This window comes from Lontra canadensis, unplaced genomic scaffold, assembly GCF_010015895.1.
Source record: "Lontra canadensis isolate GAN:19392208 unplaced genomic scaffold, GSC_riverotter_1.0 scaffold148, whole genome shotgun sequence".
In the NCBI taxonomy this organism is placed as follows: domain Eukaryota; kingdom Metazoa; phylum Chordata; class Mammalia; order Carnivora; family Mustelidae; genus Lontra; species Lontra canadensis.
Genome location: NW_022631142.1, coordinates 2,638,279 through 2,657,094, shown reverse-complemented (window position 1 = coordinate 2,657,094; position 18,816 = coordinate 2,638,279). Strand labels below are relative to the sequence as shown.

At 39.5% G+C, this 18,816-nt stretch overlaps 1 protein-coding gene across 2 annotated transcripts in view; it reads left to right on the top strand.

The window, feature by feature from the left end:
• The window catches only part of NDC1 (NDC1 transmembrane nucleoporin), a 42,977-nt gene extending 33,284 nt beyond the window's left edge, over nt 1-9,693 (top strand). For both annotated transcript variants that reach the window (XM_032844115.1, XM_032844116.1), the window contains exons 17-18: nt 6,548-6,708; nt 9,375-9,693. In XM_032844115.1, coding sequence (XP_032700006.1) covers nt 6,548-6,708; nt 9,375-9,438 — 225 coding nt within the window. In that variant the 3' untranslated portion in view covers nt 9,439-9,693. The remainder of the gene's footprint in view (nt 1-6,547; nt 6,709-9,374) is intronic.
• Nucleotides 9,694-18,816: the final 9,123 nt, after the last annotated feature.

Below are 18,816 nucleotides of genomic sequence, written 5' to 3'. Positions count from 1 at the left end.
ACTTGAGCATTGGGTGTTGTATGTAAGCAATGAACCACTAACATCTACTCCGGAAACCAATATTGCACTGTATGTTAGCAAACAAATTTAAATTTAAGTAAAAAAAATAACTATAAGCAAGCATTCCAAGAGACAGAGTGTCAGGCAGTTGCCCAGTTCAAGTCCAGCCTCCAGTACTTTCTTAGTAACCGAGGGTAACTTATGAAATATCTTTTAGATCAGTGTCTTCATCTTTAAAGATTTTATTTATTTATTTGACAGACAGAGATCACAAGTAGGTAGAGAGGCAGGCAGAGAGAGAGGAGGAAGCAGGCTCCCCGCTGAGCAGAGAGCCCGATGTGGGGCTCAATCCCAGGACCCTGGGACCATGACCTGAGCTGAAGGCAGAGGCTTTAACCCACTGAGCCACCCAGGCACCCCATTGTGTCTTCATCTTTAAAATGTAGTACCTTGCAGGGTTATTATGAAGGTTAGAGATAATATCTGTAAAAAGCCTGGAGTGGTGTCTGGCCAAGTTATCAACTGCCTGGCAATTATCTAACAGTTACCATGTGCTAAGATACAGAATAGAAAAAGACAGACCTGGTTCCTGCCCTTTAGGAGCTTACAGAGTATAAAACAGATGATTGACAAATAGGAATAATTAACTACAATTATAATAAGTACCACAATGTACAGAAATGCAGGATGATCAGAGAACGTAAGAGAGGTATGCAATACATAGCAGATGCTAATATTATAAAAACATCTCATTAAATGAAATGGTTGTGATGTTCGCATGATGGCTTTGTTAGCAAATTATTTTACTATTTAAATGAAATTACATACATAAAGCAGTTACCTCAGTTTCTGGCACACAGTAACCGCAATCAGTAAATGTAGCTATCAGCATCGTCATCTAATATTTTTATTATTTTGTAGCTGTGGTTCTTGCCAGGGGTGGTTTTGCTTCCCAGAAGACTTTGGGCAACGTCTGGAGACATTGTGATGGCACAGAGAGAGGGGAGGGCTACTGGCATCTGTTGTGTGGAGACCATGGATGCTGCTAAATGGCCTGTAATGTGCAGAGCAGCTGCCACAACAGAGAATCACCCAGTCCGAAATGTCAGTAGTACTGAGATTGAGAAACTCTGCTCTGCAGTCATGATTTCCATTAAGGAAATTCCATAACAAAGCTGTTATCCTTACCAATTGTTTGGGATTCTGGCTTTAGTGGAATAAACCGTTGTTTTAACTGGGTTATACGTAGGATCCTTGAGACCAGGAACTTTGAAGGCTCTGTACAGTGGACATTTGTTAATGATACTGACAGATAAATACTCAAAGGATAGCAACTATGGTTTTCTCTTCATTTGGCTTTTGTGTATTTAGTACTGCATATAAATCCAAATGGGCCCAAAGTGCCTATTTTCATAGGATAGCCCTTTTTTAGGCTTCTGTAAGGGCTAAGGTAAGTCCTTCTTGGAATTTTTAACTTTTCCTGAAGAGTGTATTGTTCAGTGGTGTACTGTACTTACCACTTACCCTTTTAATTATTTGGGATAATCCTTAACTAGGTATTTGAGATCCCAGTTACGTGATCTGAGTCCTCAGGCCAGGAACCATGTGTGGTGCATAAAATGAGTGCTCAGAGATACTTGTTTAAACTCACAGCTAATTGAGTACTTCAGTTCTGACCATGGGGCACATCATTAAATATTATAAACTGGTATTTCCTAGATTTAAGTTATTCATGTAAGACTTTCATAGTTTTTGCTATAACTTTACTAACCATATATTATTATAATTTTAGTCATATGCCACCTGAACTATTATTTTCTTAGTATTTTAAGTTATTCTTTTTTTTTTTTTAAGATTTTATTTATTTATTTATTTGTCAGAGAGAGAGAGAGAGTGCATGCACAAGCAGGCAGAATAGCAGGCAGAGATGGAGAGAGAAGCAGGCTCCCTGCCAAGCAAGGAGCCCGATGTGGGACTCGATCCCAGGACCCTGGGATCATGACCTGAGCTGAAGGCAGTGGCTTAACCAACTGAGCCACCCAGGCGCCCCTTAAGTCCTTCATTTTTAACTTAAATTTATTTAAAAGGAAATTTTATATTACTTTTGTAAAAGGATAACTAACTTGAGTTGCTACAAATAGAATATAGGTGTACTGTTCCTTATCTCATACCCTAGGAAATATTTCAAAATTCAGATTTAAAAAATTTGAAGAATATAACATTGTATATATACCATATATTACATAATACTACTGGAATCTGGGGTAGAGTCCCTTTAATCAGATACATTAATATTTTCACCAGTGAAATATATGAGTATTCATAGTAAGTGAAATTAAGTGAAATAAAGACTAAACAGCCTGTGTCAGCTCAGGTCAGGCTTTACTGCTCGATGAGGTGAGGTCAGCTTTTGCCACCAAAACAGTACAGAAGTTTTTGTTTTCAGGACTTCTTTGGATTTCATTATTAGGGATAAGACAAAGTGAGAAAAGACAGTAAGTGAAAGCTCTAGCTAGTAGATACTGCTGTTTGCTGAAGTCCCTGAACCTGAAACCTGTTTATCCTTTGTCATAAAAGGAGATTAAGGAGGATGAAAGATGCGTTGTGGACATACCAGCTCCAGACTCAGATTTTTTCTTCCTCATTTAACTCTGTATCCTTAGGGTCTGTTGTTCCTTACTAATTTTTTTGCATTTCTTGTTTGAGCTGTTCTAACTATTTGTAGGAGCTAATATCTTATGACTTTTATTCTTAGAGGTCTTTTGAAGAACAAAGAGAAGAAACAATTCAATAAAATTCATTCTTTTGCATTTACCCTTAGGACCCTTTTAAAATCTAAGATGTATTTTGGAATCTTAGTGATTTTCCATTTCCAGTATCTTGGAACAGTTTACTCTTTGATCATCCTAGGAAATTATTTCATCATTACTCATCAGTTATTTCCAACTGTGGTAAAAAGACCAACGAGAAAACAGGAGAATGATGAAATCACATAGTATTATGTCATCTTTCAAGAAAAGGCCTAGATACACATTTTTATAGTATTTTTTTTTTAATTTTAAGCTTTCATTGAATATGGTTGCTAATTCAGAATTTTAAAATGTTTTGTTCACACTGGTAATGGGAAGACAATTACCAGTATGTTCAGTAATTATTTAGGTAAATCAGAACATGAATGCAAATAGAACTCTAGACAGCCCTGTCAAATTGAAATATAATGCAATACATTTGTGTAACTTTACGTTTTTCTAGGAGTTACATTAAAAAAATACAGATGAGGGTGCCTGGGTGGCTCAGTCATTAGGCGTCTGCCTTCAGCTCGGGTCATGATCCCAGAGTCCCGGGATCGAGCCCCGCATGGGGCTCCCTGTTCAGCGGGAAGCCTGCTTCTCCCTCTCCCACTCCCCTTGCTTCTGTTCCCTCTCTCTCTGTCTCTCTCTCTCTTAAATAAGTAAATAAAATCTTAAAAAAAACAGATGAGGTTAATTTTAATGATAATATTTTATTTAACTCAGTAAATCTACAGTATTTTAATTTTATCATGCAATCAATACACAATTACTAATGAGATAATCTACATATTTTTTAACACTAAGTCTTCAAGGTCTGATATGTATTTTTCACTTAACAGCGTATCTCAGTTGAGAGCTGCCACATTTCAAGTGCTTAGTAGCTACATGTATCTCAGTGGCTACCATACTGGATAGCAGCGCTCTAGATTTTAATGGTGATCATGTAAGAGGAATTTCAGACTGTGAATCAGATGATAATATTCTAGGTATATTTCCTCAAACTCCAGTATAAATGACAGAACAGTGTATTTTTTAGGAGAAAAAGGAAATATTCCCATCCAGTAAGTCATTCAAGAGGAAAGACTTGTCTGACAATATTTTATAATAAGAACCTGTGAATCATCCCACTTGGTCGAAAGTACATGTGATGGTATTGTTTCATTTTCTGTGATATTTTACCCCAAAATTTACTTTATATGGTTTATAAGTGGATAAGTGCTAAATGTACACAAAGGTGTATACAAAGGTAATTGGAAGGGAATAAATGATTTTGAAATGAAAAAGCTCACTGGATTGGTCACTGAATTTTTCTTTATAAACCTGAGGATGAAGAGTTTTCCAGTTACGGTGCAAGGAAAATGGCTAGTCTCTCTTCAACAAAATTATGAGCTGTCAAAAGTTTTTATTTATTTTTTATTTAAAATTTTTAAAAAGATTTTATTTATTTATTTGACAGAGATGACAAATAGGCAGAGAGGCAGGCAGGGAGGAGGGGAAGCAGGCTCCCTGATGAGCAGAGAGCCTGATGCAGGGCTCAATCCCAGGACCCTGAGATCATGACCTGAGCCAAAGGCAGAGGCTTTAACCCGCTGAGCCACTCAGGCACCCCTGTCAAAAGTTTTTTAAAATATTCCATTTTGATGGTATCATTCTTTTGTAAATTTTTTATAAGATAACCTTAAATTATAGAAATGATCTATTGGACCCAGGTGGTAAATGATGATGACTATTTTTCCTTGTCTGATGAGGGTTAGTCAGAAAGTTTACAAGAAAATTGAAAAGGAAGTAACTTTATCCATTATGATTCAGTGTTATCTAATGTTGCTTAAGTGTGTCACTGAATACTACCTCCCATACTGCCTAAAATTTTCTCAAATATGTCCCAGTCTTGGGAAATACTCTTATAAGTTACTACTGAAAGAATAAATAATTGGACTTGAACTTGTCATGGCAAACTGAACACACGCATTAAATCTTGTTCCTTCCCCTCAAAGCTCTGCTAAACTACAGTAAAAGGACTTTTAAAAAGACATAAATCCATAAACAGGAGAGGAGACAACAGCAACAGAGTCTTCAAAGCTGGAGAGCAGATGGTTGAGATAACTAACTTAACAGATCTCAGAGGCAAATCTGAAGTCAGTAGTGGGACAGGCACCAAGTGCCTCTGGAACCGAGGGTGAAGGGACAGGTACCAGAATAAGGAGAGTTGAGAGCTGTTTGAAAATCGGTTAGGTCCCTAGATTCTCTGCTGCTGGTGCTTCTCCCTCCAGCAGTTGAGGTTTATTCTTCAGAGAAGGTAGAACACCGGGGGCTCTGGGCTGGCAGCGTTGTGAGTAGATAACAACAGACATAGTTGTGGGTCTTGTTTGAAAAGCATAGGGGTATACTCACCTGAGCACAGGCTCTCCAGACAGGGTACTGGAACACTCTTCTCTGGGAACTCTGACTAATCCAAGAAGAAAAAGTTGACTGAGCTGGGCACCCACCCTAAAAAAAAAACCCATGCAGATCACCTGTTGTGAAGCCTGTTGTCGGTAATCTCTGTGTACCCAGCTTTCGGTCAGATTTTTTAAGAGGTCCCACCCTCAGTCTTGAGCCAGGGATCACTAGATTTCTGAGTAGAATCTCTAACGCAGAAGATAGAGACCAAAGAAGCAAAGGAAGGGAAGAAAGAACCAAAATCAAAAAACCAAAACAACAAAAATCATCAAAATCCTCAGAAATAGGAGAAGATGTTGTGTCCTTAAAACTAGGATGCTAAAATAAACAGGATCACTCAGATGATACAAAAATGTTCTTGAAATTAAAAACTTGATGGCAGGGGTGCCTGGGTGGTTCAGTCATTAAGGGTCTGCCTTCAGCTCAGGTCATGATCACAGGGTCCTGGGATGGAACCCTGCATTGGTGGGAAGCTTACTTCTCCCTCTCTTACTCCTCCTGCTTCTGTTCCCTCTCGCTGTGTCTCTTTCTCTGTCAAATGAGTTTAAAAACAAACAAACAAACAAAAAAAAACTTGATGGCAGAAATCATTTTAACTGTTTTTAGTTCTTTTGATGGTTATATCCATAATTATAAAGAATAAGCTTTTACTATTATTTCTTCTCCCTGTAGAAATGATCTTCCTATACTAGATTAATCCACTTAAACTTTTGTTTCTTCAGTTTTCCCTTTTTAAAATGTAGTTATATCATATAAAAATTGTATTGTTTACCTTGGACCTTTAAAAGATATACTTAAATCTCATTATCAAGGATAAATAAAGTCAGTTCTCCCCACTTTTTCTTGTTCAGAGATGCTTTATCATCTAGAAATGAAAAGGAAAATAAGCTAGTTTAGTAAGTAACTTGATTTACATATAGTTTTGGTCTTGTCTCTCTTTTTGCTGAGATCTATAATAGAAGTATTCTTAGTGGTCACACACCGTAAGCAGAGTAGGATATCTGTGTTTCACTTCCCAGCTTTGCTTTTTCAAGGCCATTGGAGTATAGCTCCTTTTTAGAGGACGGGTCTGGACTTTTCTCTGCTAACTGCTATTGGGGCTGAACCTCCACTGTGCTGTTTCTCACACTGTTCTTTTTTTGCTTCCCACCCCCCCCCAACTTCTGATTGTGATCCAGAATAAATGTTGTCTAGTATGTCTGTATGATGTGTGTATCTCTGTCCATCTATTTGAAATAAAATCTCCTTAATCCTTTGGACTAAATATGGCTTCCTTGATATTCTGAACTATTTTCTTTCTTTCTTTTTTGATCTAGGCAGTGGACAAGTACTTCAAGCTTCCTCACGCTTCCAGTAAACCGCCTCGGATTTCCGGAAGTCTTGTGGACACTTCTTATAAAACATTAAGATTTGCATTTAGAGCATCACTAAAAACTGCCATCTATCGAATAACTACTACATTTGGTGAACATCTGAAGTAAGTTTACCTGTTTTAATCCATGATAAGAATCCACTTTCGGGAGTTCCCTTGAGAAATAGATATGAGAATTATAAAGGCTCACATGTTGAACATGTTCTTTTGGGGCTTTCATGATTCCTACTGGGAATTAACAGTTTGGAGTTAGTAATATTTATATTTTAAAATTGGACCTGTCATATAAGCTTTGGGGCCTTCTTTCATACAGACAAAAAAGAGGATATAGAAAGTTAATAAAAGCAGTAAATGTAATTTCATTATATTCTATATAATTTTGAATTATGTATATAATTTTTTTAAATTACCAAAACATCCTTATGAGAGAAAAAAGGCAAAAAATGGAGTACCTTTACAGAAAAGCATAGTAAAAATACTTCTGATATTACATCTTGGTTAGCTAGTTAAGACTTGGGGTGAGCAGAGTGTTCCATAAACGAGTCCTTGGTGCTTTGTGAATCATGCTGGAAAAATAGTGACAGATCGTAACACCTTCGGAAACGGAACCGGAGAGAAAACCACAAATGCCAGACCTGTTTATATTTAGTTTCATTCATGTTTACTGCTTTCTTCTCATGAAACAATCTAGTTAGGCAGGATAAGGGATACAAGTTTATTAACTGTGTTTATCACAATTATAAATGAACTTTAGAAGACACAAGAGATTGCTTTTCCTGTATGCAGAACTATCAATAAATAGCTCAGAGCTTCCTCAAACTGCCCGATTTTAGAAACAGCAGGATATTTGCTTTTACTTCCATAATACACAGCAGAAATAGTAGGTTTTTATGGAACACTTGGTTCTGTGTGGGAATGTAAAGAGCCGTGAAAGGTTTATTCACTTGCTTAAAAACAGACAAAATTTTATTGAGTGTCTTCTAGATCTGTGTTCTCCAATATGATAGCTGCATATGGCAGTTTAAATTTAAATTAACTAAAAATTCAGTGGGTCAGTCACACTGGCCATATTTTAAGTCCTTCATAACTACATATGGCTTGTGGCTGCCGTACTAGATGGCTCAGGTCTAGAAGACTTTTGTCATTACAGGAAGTTTATTGGGACAGCACTGTTCTGGACAATATACTGAGCACTTTATCCATGTTCGTTTCATTTCCTTAAAGAGTCTGTGAAGTGTAGAGGTTATCATAACCACACAGATGCAGAGACTGAGGCTCAAGAAGGTGAAGGACTTGCCTAATAGCCCCACCTAGTTGGTGTTAGAACGGGAACCTGACATCCGATCTTCCTACTCTTAAAACACCTCTTTTTCTTCCTGTGCCTAGGACTGCCTCTAAGATGTCAGGTGGGGGATGCTGGATGGCTGTGGAACCTGGGATATGGGTACCGATGATCGAGCGAGAACAGGGAGAGGGGGCGCGGAGAGTTTTAGATATGAAAGGGGGATAGATGACTGATAAAAAAATTAGGAGGATGAAACTCTGCCTTAGTTTCTTTTCTCTAAAACATGGAAGAGCCATGTTTGAAATTTGATGAGGTCAGCAGAGACTATTTTGTACGTCTAGGACAGAATGGTATGGTGGGAAAAGAAGATGTGGAGTTAAAACATTTGGATTTATGTCTAGTTACGTCATTAACAATCTGTGGTTGTGGTCAAGTTACCTAATGGTTTAACTTTCCCATGATTATGCAGAATCAGAATTCAGACTCAAATCCTCTGACCTCAGAGCCTGTCCACTGGTGTCTGTACTATACTGCTAGGCGGTGTTGTCTCCTTGACCTCTGGCCTTTTCACAAAAGGTCTGTTTACCTCTGTTGACCCTCCTATGGAAGAGGTGTGTAATCCGGCTTCACCAGTCCACACAGTAAAGTACTTGAAATGGTTCAATTGGAGGCAGCTGCAAGGTTGAATCTAGCAGAGATGTGTATTTGTAAGGCAATTGGGGATGATTTGTAGTGAAATTACTATAATAAGACTTTTTTTTTGGCACTTTTAAAAGTGGTGACTTTCTGTAATCTGGAATTTTATCATTTAATAATACATCTTCAACAGCCAGAGAACGAGAATCTTTCACTGTATTCGGTTTTTGCCCAAAAGTTTAAAAGGAGGTTTTATACTAGTTTCGGGATATATTTGCTCTAAGTTCATCAAGGTAGTGTACGTTAGTGGGGGCGAGCGTGGGGAGAGAACTCCATTTCCCCATCTGAGACACGACTACGTTCAAAGGGAGAACTAAATCTAAACCACCAAGCTGTTACCTTTGAAAACGATTAGTGGAGTCCATTGTGTTTTAACCAAACATTTTAGTTTAAAGGATTTTATATTAAAGGCAATTCAAATACTCCACAACTCAAAGATAATGTTGGAATCTGGTTTAAATAAAATAATAAAATCCAGAAAATCTGCTGCCAGGCCTGGAACTCTGCACAGCAGGTTCCACAGCAGAGCAGGTTCAAATCGATGCTTTCCCTTGTCAGTCTTAATTTGCTTTGGTCTTTTAGAAGGTAGAAGCATGCCGTTACTGAATGCAAGCCCTCCTCCTCATTAAATTAAGGAGGGTTTTCATCCAGCTTTCTCAGAAGTACTCAATAAGTGAAGATTTCTATTTGTTTTTAATTGTTTTGAAAAATATTGACTCTGTGCTCTGTGGTTCACTTAATATGCTTAATGTAAAATAAAGCTTATGCTTTGAATTTATGTTTCATTTAGTGCTGTGCAAGCATCTGCAGAACATCAGAAAAGACTTCAACAGTTCTTGGAGTTCAAAGAATAGCTCAGTAATATAAACTGTGTTCATTACACTGCTGATACAGCTACAGATGGGACAGTAAATGTTCAGCATTCTTGGATCAGAAGAAAATGGACTAATTAGATGCTTCCTTTGTCATGGTGGTTGCTTTGAAAACTATACTTTAATGGGAGAAATCATGGAAAGAAATTCTCAACAGAATAACCGAAAACTGCCTTTTCTGTACCGATTGCTTTTTGTGTGTGTGGTATAATAAAATCTTTATTCAATTTTACAGAAGCCTCGATGGCAGTAAAAATGTCTCTAGCTTCTCTAGCTTAATAATAATAGCTGGAAAATGTTTAGAATTTACTTTTGAACTGAGTAGAGCCCGCTCAGAAGGTAAAATAGGTTGACTTGATTCAATCTTCCTAATTGTGCGGAGAGTTTTAACTCCCTGTACACTTGCAATCCATAAGCCTTTTAAGAGTAGTTTCTGTTTACTGAAGGATAAAAGTGGTAACAGTGCAGAAAAATTCGCAGAAAAATTATTGTTTAAAGGACATATTTTGTTAATCTGGTAGGTTGTGTTTTTCTTTCCAGGGACAAATTAAATTTGCATGATTGTCCAAAAAAGATCTCAATTTACAGATGCTAACTCTATATAAAGGAATGTGGAAAAATTCAGTTCTTAAGTTACAAGATTAAACATTCACATTTGGTTTTCGAAAGATGATTGACTAACAACTATGAATTTGTTTTGTATCATGCTAGTAAACAATAAGTATATGGGTATTTTCCCAAGTAGTTTTGCTTTCTTTTTCTGGAACAAAACATTAAGTGATTGCAGAGGTTTTCAAGTGAGAGAAAAAGTTTTGCAACTAAAACCAGGAAACTTTCCCTTTTTCCTCTTCATGCCCCCAGTCCCCACCCTTCATCTTCATTAGATCAAATTATTTGGTGAAGCTTGCTTGGCCTCACAGAGGGAGCAGCCTTTACTGTGTTAACTGGCTAATAAAAATATATTAGGAAAATCTTTACAATCAGAAACAACTTAGTCATATAGCAAGTGAAACCAAAATGTTGGAGGGCTTACTGTACTTGGGAGTATGTTGTATGTCCCAAAAGTGAGAAGGTAATTTTATAATTGACTAGATCGACTTCTTTGGAGATGAAAGATAGGAAGTCCCACTGGTAAGTATTCACTGGACTGGCATTGGGCTGAAACGCTCCCTTGTAATTCTTTTCCTATTGTCTGTTCCCTCTCCTCTCCCCCAATTTCTTCTTTAAAATCAGCACAGTATTGTATATGAATCTTTAATGTGGTATGTATGTCTACCATTTGTCTGATTACTTGATGCATTATATCTTTATTCTTTTTGTTTGTTGCCCCTTCAGCCAGCACATGCCAAATTATAAGTGAATCCTGCTGGCCTTGAGTGTCTTCAGGAAGCTGTTCCCCGGTTGTCCAGCATTTGGAGTAGTTAGGCTAATTTCTGTTCCTTTGTTTCTTTCTCTGCTTTCTCTCCTTCCTCCCTCTCTTCCTCCCTCCTGCTTTCTTTATTTCTTCCTTTCCCCCTCTCTCTCTTTCTTTCTCTCTCTCTTTCTCTTTCTTCCTCCCTCCTTCTCTTTCTCTCCCTCTTTCTCTTTCTTGTCATCTGAAGTAGAATGCTCTCTTTTTTGAATATGAACTTGAATTTTGAATGTGGTAGTGTCTTGGAGATGACCAGAAGATTGTGGCGAGGTTGACTGAAAACTGTTGCATTCCATGTTGTTGAGCTTTTTGTGTTCCACTCTCTGGGCTGCCCCTGGCTGAGGAATTTTGGGAGAAAAGGACTCTTAACCTGCTTCCAGTAAAGAAGAATTGTGCTATGTGACCCATTGGATTCCTGAGAGTGACGATGGGATGATTCCTTTAATATCTGGCTTGGTTTAGGGTTTTGCATTCCCCATATACTTTGGGAAAAGATCTATTTGATGAGCAATAGGAACATTTCTGAGGTGCTCAGTCCTATTTTCTCTCAAGGGAATGTGCTGTGTACAAAATACAGGTCACATAATGTCCGCCTGCTGGAGATTTAGAAATTGCCTCCCCAAATCTGGATTGTATTTAGTTGAGAAGAGAGTCTATTCCTTTTCCCCATTGTGTTGATAATCTACGCTCCATCTTCTGGGTAGGGTGTTGCTCAATCACCTGTTATCGAAGAGAGCTTCTCCTGTATACAAGGAAGAGGATCTTAGGAAGGCCAAGAGGAGGGAAGCATTTACTTTGATGAAGCCACATCCTGCCTGTGAGCCCGCTCCTGCTATAACATTGGCCTGAAAATTAGAGCATGTTCTTTAAAAGCTTTTCTCTGACTGTCCGTGCTAAGCATGGTTCTGTCAGCTCTTGTAGTGTTTGCTTGAGCTTATGGAAGGTATGAATTCACATAGCATCTTTCCCGGGCAACTGTCCTACAATAAACCACGTACACTTGAGTGGCTGTGGATAAGCAACAGTTTGACACTTTGCCGGATTTGTTCCTTGGTGATTGTTTTGTATATCTTCCTGTAAATATGGTAATCTGTTTATATTTTTGTATATCACTGACACTGAATTGGGTAGAAAAATAGACAGTTTTTCTGAACAGGACTATTAAAATACGTGTATCCTCGAGTTCAATTATTTAATTTCTGGTGTGTGTGTGTTTCTTGAGCCATTTCAGTTCAGTCTCAGTTGGTTACAAAACTTGAAAATGTTTAACTTCTTGAGAAATGCGGAGCTCTTGCCTCTAACTGAACTGATTTGGTGGGTGACCTGTGTTTAGTAAGAACTAAGGAGCCTGAATTCTGAGGGTCTCTTTCTTCCAAATCTAAACAAAGGATGCGGTGCTGAAAGCCATCTCTTTTCGGGCCGGAGTAGTGTTTCTGAGTGGATCATATTCCCCCAGGCTAACAGTTATGTCTATCAGCTTTACTCTAATTAGTCTGAACTTCACCTCAAGGTAGCTGAGGTGTTGCACGAAGGCCCTCAACTCCCTTTTTTGCTCTCCCAACCCACAGTCTTCTTTAAAACCAAAGAACTTTGGGGCGCCTGGGTGGCTCAGTGGGTTAAGCCGCTGCCTTCAGCTCGGGTCATGATCTCAGGGTCCTGGGATCGAGCCCCACATCGGGCTCTCTGCTCAGCAGGGAGCCTGCTTCCTCCTCTCTCTCTGCCTGCCTCTCTGCCTGCTTTGTGATCTCTCTCTGTCAAATAAATAAATAAAATCTTAAAAAAAAAAATAAAAAAAATAAAACCAAAGAACTTAAAACAAAAATAGCTTTAATTCCACAGTTAACAATCCAGCTATTCTTTTTTTTTTTTTAAGATTTATTTTATTTATTTGACAGAACGATCACAAGTAGAGAGGCAGTCAGAGAGAGAGGGAGAAGCAGGCCCCCCACCGAGCAGAGAGCCTGATGCAGGGCTCGATCCCAGGACCCTGAGATCATGACCTGAGCCGAAGACAGAGGCTTAACCCACTGAGCCACCCAGGCACCCCAGTAATCCAGCTATTCTTAACAAGCTGCTGACCACCATTTTAAATAAGCTGAACTTTTTTGTGTGTTAAGGGAAATAAGACAAGGTCAGACAAGCACATACCCCCGTAGTTCCCAGTCACGGTACCTTGACATTGCTGTAATAATGTGCCTGTTGATCCAGAGCTAGCTAATCATTTAAAAACAGTCACTGAGTGTCTGTTACCACCCCACTATTAGAAAGAAACTGAACTGTGAACAAGACAGTTCTTGCCCTTGAGGAGTTGATAATCTAATGCAGTGACATTGGAAACTTGGAATCGGACACACGAGATTCACAGGGAGTGCCTGTTGGAGCTGTGGAGGCCGGGCTCCCCTGCAGCACAGTGGCTTCAGGAGGTCTGGACTGCTTCCCAAGAGATGTTTGTAACAAATTCTAAGCGGTGGTCTGAATCGTACTGGGAGAAAGGTGTACTTTAGATCAGGAGTTAATCAAAACTTAGCATGCTTCAGAACCTTGGGAAAGTTTATTAACACAGATTGTTGGGCCCCACCTCCAGAGTTTCTGATTCAGTAGGTTTGGGGTGGACCCAAGAGTTTGTATTTCCAGCAAGTGTCAGGTGGCTAATGCTGCCAGTTAGGAGACTGCACTGCAGCTCAGGTGGATTTTCTCTTTCACGTGGGGCTCTCAGATGAGTGTCTGAAGCACACAAATTATCCTTTGCTATAGGGTAGACTTCTGCCATCCGATGCACTTATTGGAAAGCTTGAATCTGGTTAGACCCCATAGGTAAGGTTGAAATGCTGAGAAGTAGTCAGGTTTCATAGACCTACCTTGAAATCGGAGCAGGTGATAGATCATGAGTCGCCCGGCCATGCCTTTATGTGCTTGTGCTCATGTTCCCTTGCCTGAATGTCTGTCTTGGCACGCTTCCCATCCTTCACAATGAGCTTAGCCTTTCCAGATCCTCTCACATAGATTTCCATGTGTTTTTTTCAGTGCTTTTTTTTCAGTGCTTTGTCATCCCTCTTTGGACCTTAACCGATTACAAATTCGTGTCCTCTTGTAGACTATGAACTCCCTCTCCTTCCAGTCTTGTCTGCGTCTTGTCTCTTTATTTTAATATTTTTTACTTTCTAAGCTTTATTCTGGATAATTCCTTCTCAACCCCCCCTTTTTTTAAAAAATATTTTATTTATTTGACAGAGATCACAAGTAGGCAGAGAGGCAGGCAGAGAGAGAGGAGGAAGTAGGCTCCCTGCTGAGCAGAGAGCCCGATGCGGGGCTGTTCCCAGGACCCTGGGATCACTACCCAAGCCGAAGGCAGAGACTTTAACCCACTGAGCCACTCAGGCGCCCCCCGCTTTTTTTTTTTTTAAGATTTATTTATTTTGAGAGAGAAAACAAGCAGGCGGAAGGGCAGAGAGAGAGAGGGAGAAGCAGACTCCTCACGGATCCCAGGATCCTGAAATCATGACCTGAGCCAAAGGCAGCTGCTTAACTGACTGAACCACCCAGACGCCCTCTGACCTTTCATTTTCTTTAACCAGGTCTAATCAGCAGCTAAACTTACCTGTGAACTCATGTAGGCTATGAGCGCCGCTAACAATAGTTTCCCAATAAAAAAGTGAAAATTAGCGGTCCTTTCTAGGGTTCCTTGAGTTTTCATTTTTAGCAGATCTTTATAATTCTGGAATCTAGAGCATTTTTTTATTGGTTAAGTTTGGTGACAAAATGTATTTGGCAGCAAAACCTGATCTGAATGGATGTGGGGCTATTTGTAGACTTAATTTATTCCATGTAATATGACTCTGCTTATAGTCGTAGCATATTTGACTATGAAGTGCTGCCCCAGACCCCACGAGGGTGTTATGTAATATGCATCATTGTTAACTTTCTAACATCTGAAAAGTTCTTTATTCTGAAACATATGGCCTCAGGAGTTTAAGACAAGGTGTTGTAGACCGGTTCTTGTAAAATGCTATTAATTCTTCCATTCACTCATTCAGCATTCACTCACTGCCTACTGTATACCAGACCCTGTGATGGGCACTGATAGTACAAGGTCATAGACCTTGTCCTCAAAGGGTTCACCACCCTGCGTGGGAGAAGTAAATGGAGGCAACCCTTGTTTGCCAAGAACTGTATTTACACAACTGATGTGTCTTGCTATTGCTGTGGTTTATTGAGCACCTGTTCTGCTCCTAGCCTATTCCAAGCAATAGTTATTGCTAACATTCATGCCCACCTCCTTTATGGACCCTTTCGGCACTAAATGCAGCATACTCTTAGTGTCCTGGTGCTAGCCCACTTCACTGCTTGCATTATTTTGCAGGAGCTGTATGGCTCTGCCTTGCCTCCAACTGCTCGTAGTCTACCTGCACGCACATATCTTATCAGATACTGTTGACTGTGCCTTGCAAGTGATCCTGGTGGTAAAGCAGTTCTGGAAGACCTGTGGGGTGTCCCTGGCAGAGAAACATTAGAAGGTGGCCTCGAAATCACAGGCCTTTACCTTGAAAGTCTTTCAAAGATATGTTGACTCTTGATTTGTCTCTCAGCTTATTAGTAACAGTAGCCTATAGTCTTTTTTAAAAAAGATTTTATTTATTTATTTGACAGACAGGGACCACAAGTAGGCAGAGAGGCAGGCAGAGAGAGATAGGGGGAGAAGCAGGCTCCCTGCCAAGCAGAGCCCAACGTGGGGCTCCATCCCAGAACCCTGGGACCATGACCCAAGCCGAAGGCAGAGGTCTCAACCCACTGAGCCACCCAGGTGCCCCTAGTATTCTATAGTCTTGACAAAATATAAAGCACTAGGGGTGCTGGGTGGCCCACTTGGTTAAGCATCTGACTCTTAGTTTTGGCTTGGACTGTGATCTCAGGGTCGTGGGATCGCCTCGAGTCAGGGGCTTGAAATTCTTTCTCCTCCCTGTCCCTCCTGCTCACGCTCTCTCTCTCTCTCTCTCAAATACATAAATCTTAAATATATATGTATGAAACACTAGTCCTTCCCTAACATTGTGGCCCTTAGCTGCAAGGACACAATCCCCACCTCAGTTTAGCATAAGTGTAAAAAGGGGAGTTGATCCTAAGGGCGTGGGGAAAGTCTTGGTGAGCACAAGTAGAGATATGCTTCTGTCCCATGAAGAACCGGGAGAGTTTTAAGGATCTCTAAATGGTTCTTCTCTGCTTCTTTCCACTTCAGTGCTTTATTCTGTCTGCCTGTCTACTGGCTGCCTACCACTCGCTCCAGCTGCCCTCTGGCTTCTGAGTTCATATAATGGAGACTGGCCATTTCTAAAGGCCAACCACATTCCACATTGAAAGAAATTAGCCCAGATGGGTCAAGTATTCAAGGGTCTAATTAGGCTTGAGGGAAAAGGTCACACAGTGCCAACATAGCTTCTGCAAGCTTACCTTTGTTGATTAGGAGAGAAAGGAGGGTAGGGGCAGTTACCAGAGCCTCCCAAGATAGGGGCACAATTTGGGCCTGCAAAGGCCTAAAAAGAGGGAGTTAAGTCCCCTTGCTTTGGGTTGGGACCCCAAAAGTCTACACCCTAGAGGGAAGGGTGAAGAGGAGATAGAGTGAATGAACTGTAGTTGAGTTAGAATTCTCATTAAATTGATTTGTGGTAATCCCTGTTTGCCAGTGTTTCTAGGTTCTGGGAGAAACTATCATAAATCCTCTGTGGAGAAAAACAACATCCTAGGCTTCAATTATTTTTACAAACGAGTTTTCAAATACAGTGTCTGCACACAATTAAAAATAACCAGGCACAGGAAGAGACAAGACAATATGAATGAGAACAACAAAAGCAAGAGACAATAGAATAGACCCACAGGGGCTCCAGATTAGAGTTAAGAGACTAATTAAATTGAATTATTTATGTATATTTTTATTTTAATTCCAGTATAGTTTGCTTACAGTGTAATATTAGTTTCAGGTGTACAACTTTAGTGATTCATCACTTCCATACAACACTTGGTGCCCATCACAAGTGCCCTCCTTGATCCCTACCACCTATTTAACCCATCCTTCTATCCACCTCTCCTCTGATAACCAGTTTGTTCTCTGTAGTTAAGAGTGTGATTCTTGATTTCTCTTGCTCTCTCTTTTCCTTTGCTCATTTCTTTTGTTTCTTGAATTCCACATGAGTGAAATCAGATTGTAAGTTGACTTTCTCTGACTGATTTATTTCACTTAGCATTATACTCTCTAGCTCTGTCATAGTGAATGGCAAGACTTCCTTCTTTTTTAGGGCTGAGTAGTATCCCATTGTGTATATATGCCCCATCTTCTTTATCTGTTCATCTACAGATGGACACATGGGCTGCTTCCATAATTTGGCTATTGTAAACAATGCTACACTAAATGTAGGGGAGCATGTATCCCTTCGAATTAGTATTCTTGTATTCTTTGGGTAAATACTCAGTAGTGGGATTACAGGATTGTAGGGTAGTTCTATTTTTAACTTTTTTTTTTTTTAGTAGATTTTATTTATTTACTTAGTGCAGAAGCAGGGGGGTAAGGGCAGAGGGAGAAGGAGAAGCAGACTCCCCACTGAACAGGGAGCCTGATGTCTTTACATTGGAAAGAGAGTGAAAGTGCCAGCAGTAGACTTTGGTATATTAAAGGATGTGAATTGTAATTTCAGGATAGCCACTGAAACAATAGTAAAATTTTCAAGTTCAGGCAAGAAAAGCATGGAATACCAATAATATATAAATACACATATATATGTATATATACATATATAAATACATATAAATATGTACTTATATAAATATAAAAGTAAGTAGGAGGGGGAAAATCTAGAATAGGCAGGAAAAAGAGAATGTACATAGTAAGATGTAGATTTAAACCCAATATGTCATTGAATTAAATAGAAAATGGACTAAATCAAAACACAATGATTATCAAACTAAATAAACAAAATTCAACTGTTTGCTGCTAACAAGAGCCACTTTAAAACATATAGATATGTTGAACAACAAAGGATAGGAGAAGATAAACATGCAAACACAAAAAAGGAGCTCACCTAGTTGTATCAATTTTTTGAAAAAAGACTTTATTTATCTGACAGCGCACGGACAAGCAGGGGGAGCAGCAGGCAAAGCCAGAAGCAGACTCCCCACTAAGCAGGGAGCTCCATGCAGGACTCTATCCCAGAACCCTGGGATCATGACCTGAGCTGAAGGCAGACACTTAGCTGACTGAGCCACCCAGGCGCCCTAGTTGTATTAATTTTTGACAAAGTCCACTTTAAGGCCAAAAAACTTACCAGAGATAAAGAGGGGCACTTCAAAGTAAAGGATTCAGTTCATGAGAAAGATATAGTTCTAAATGTTAATGTACCTCATAACAGCCTCAAAGTAAATTCAATCAAAATTATGGGCAAAAGATGAAGAGGCACTTTTTTTCCTATCCATGAAGTTGTTATTTATGTTTCAGTTAGTTAACAGACAGTGTTAATATTAGTTTCAGGTTCACAGTATAGTGATTTAATGCTTCTGTACAGCAGGTAATTATAAAAGAAGGGTATTCAAATGGCTTATAAGAAAGAGGAGGTAGATACTCAGTGCCGTTAGTTATGAGGGAAATAAAAATTTACACAACACTGACATCCCATTACACACCTAGCAGAAGCACTTCCAAAGACTGACAATGACAGGTGTTGGGGATATGGAAGGACTAAAATTCCCATAGAATTGCTGGAAAGTGAAGAAATGGGCAATAACCACTAAAACGAAACCAAGGCCTACTCTAGAATCTATCCGTTCCACGAATTGGTATATGCCTGAGAGAAATGAGAGCACGTCCCCACCACAAGTCGTTTACTAAGGTTGCTTGTAGCAGGATTTTTCACAGTAGCCCAGGCTGGAGACAATTCAAATGCCCATCACTGTAGTGGAATGGATAA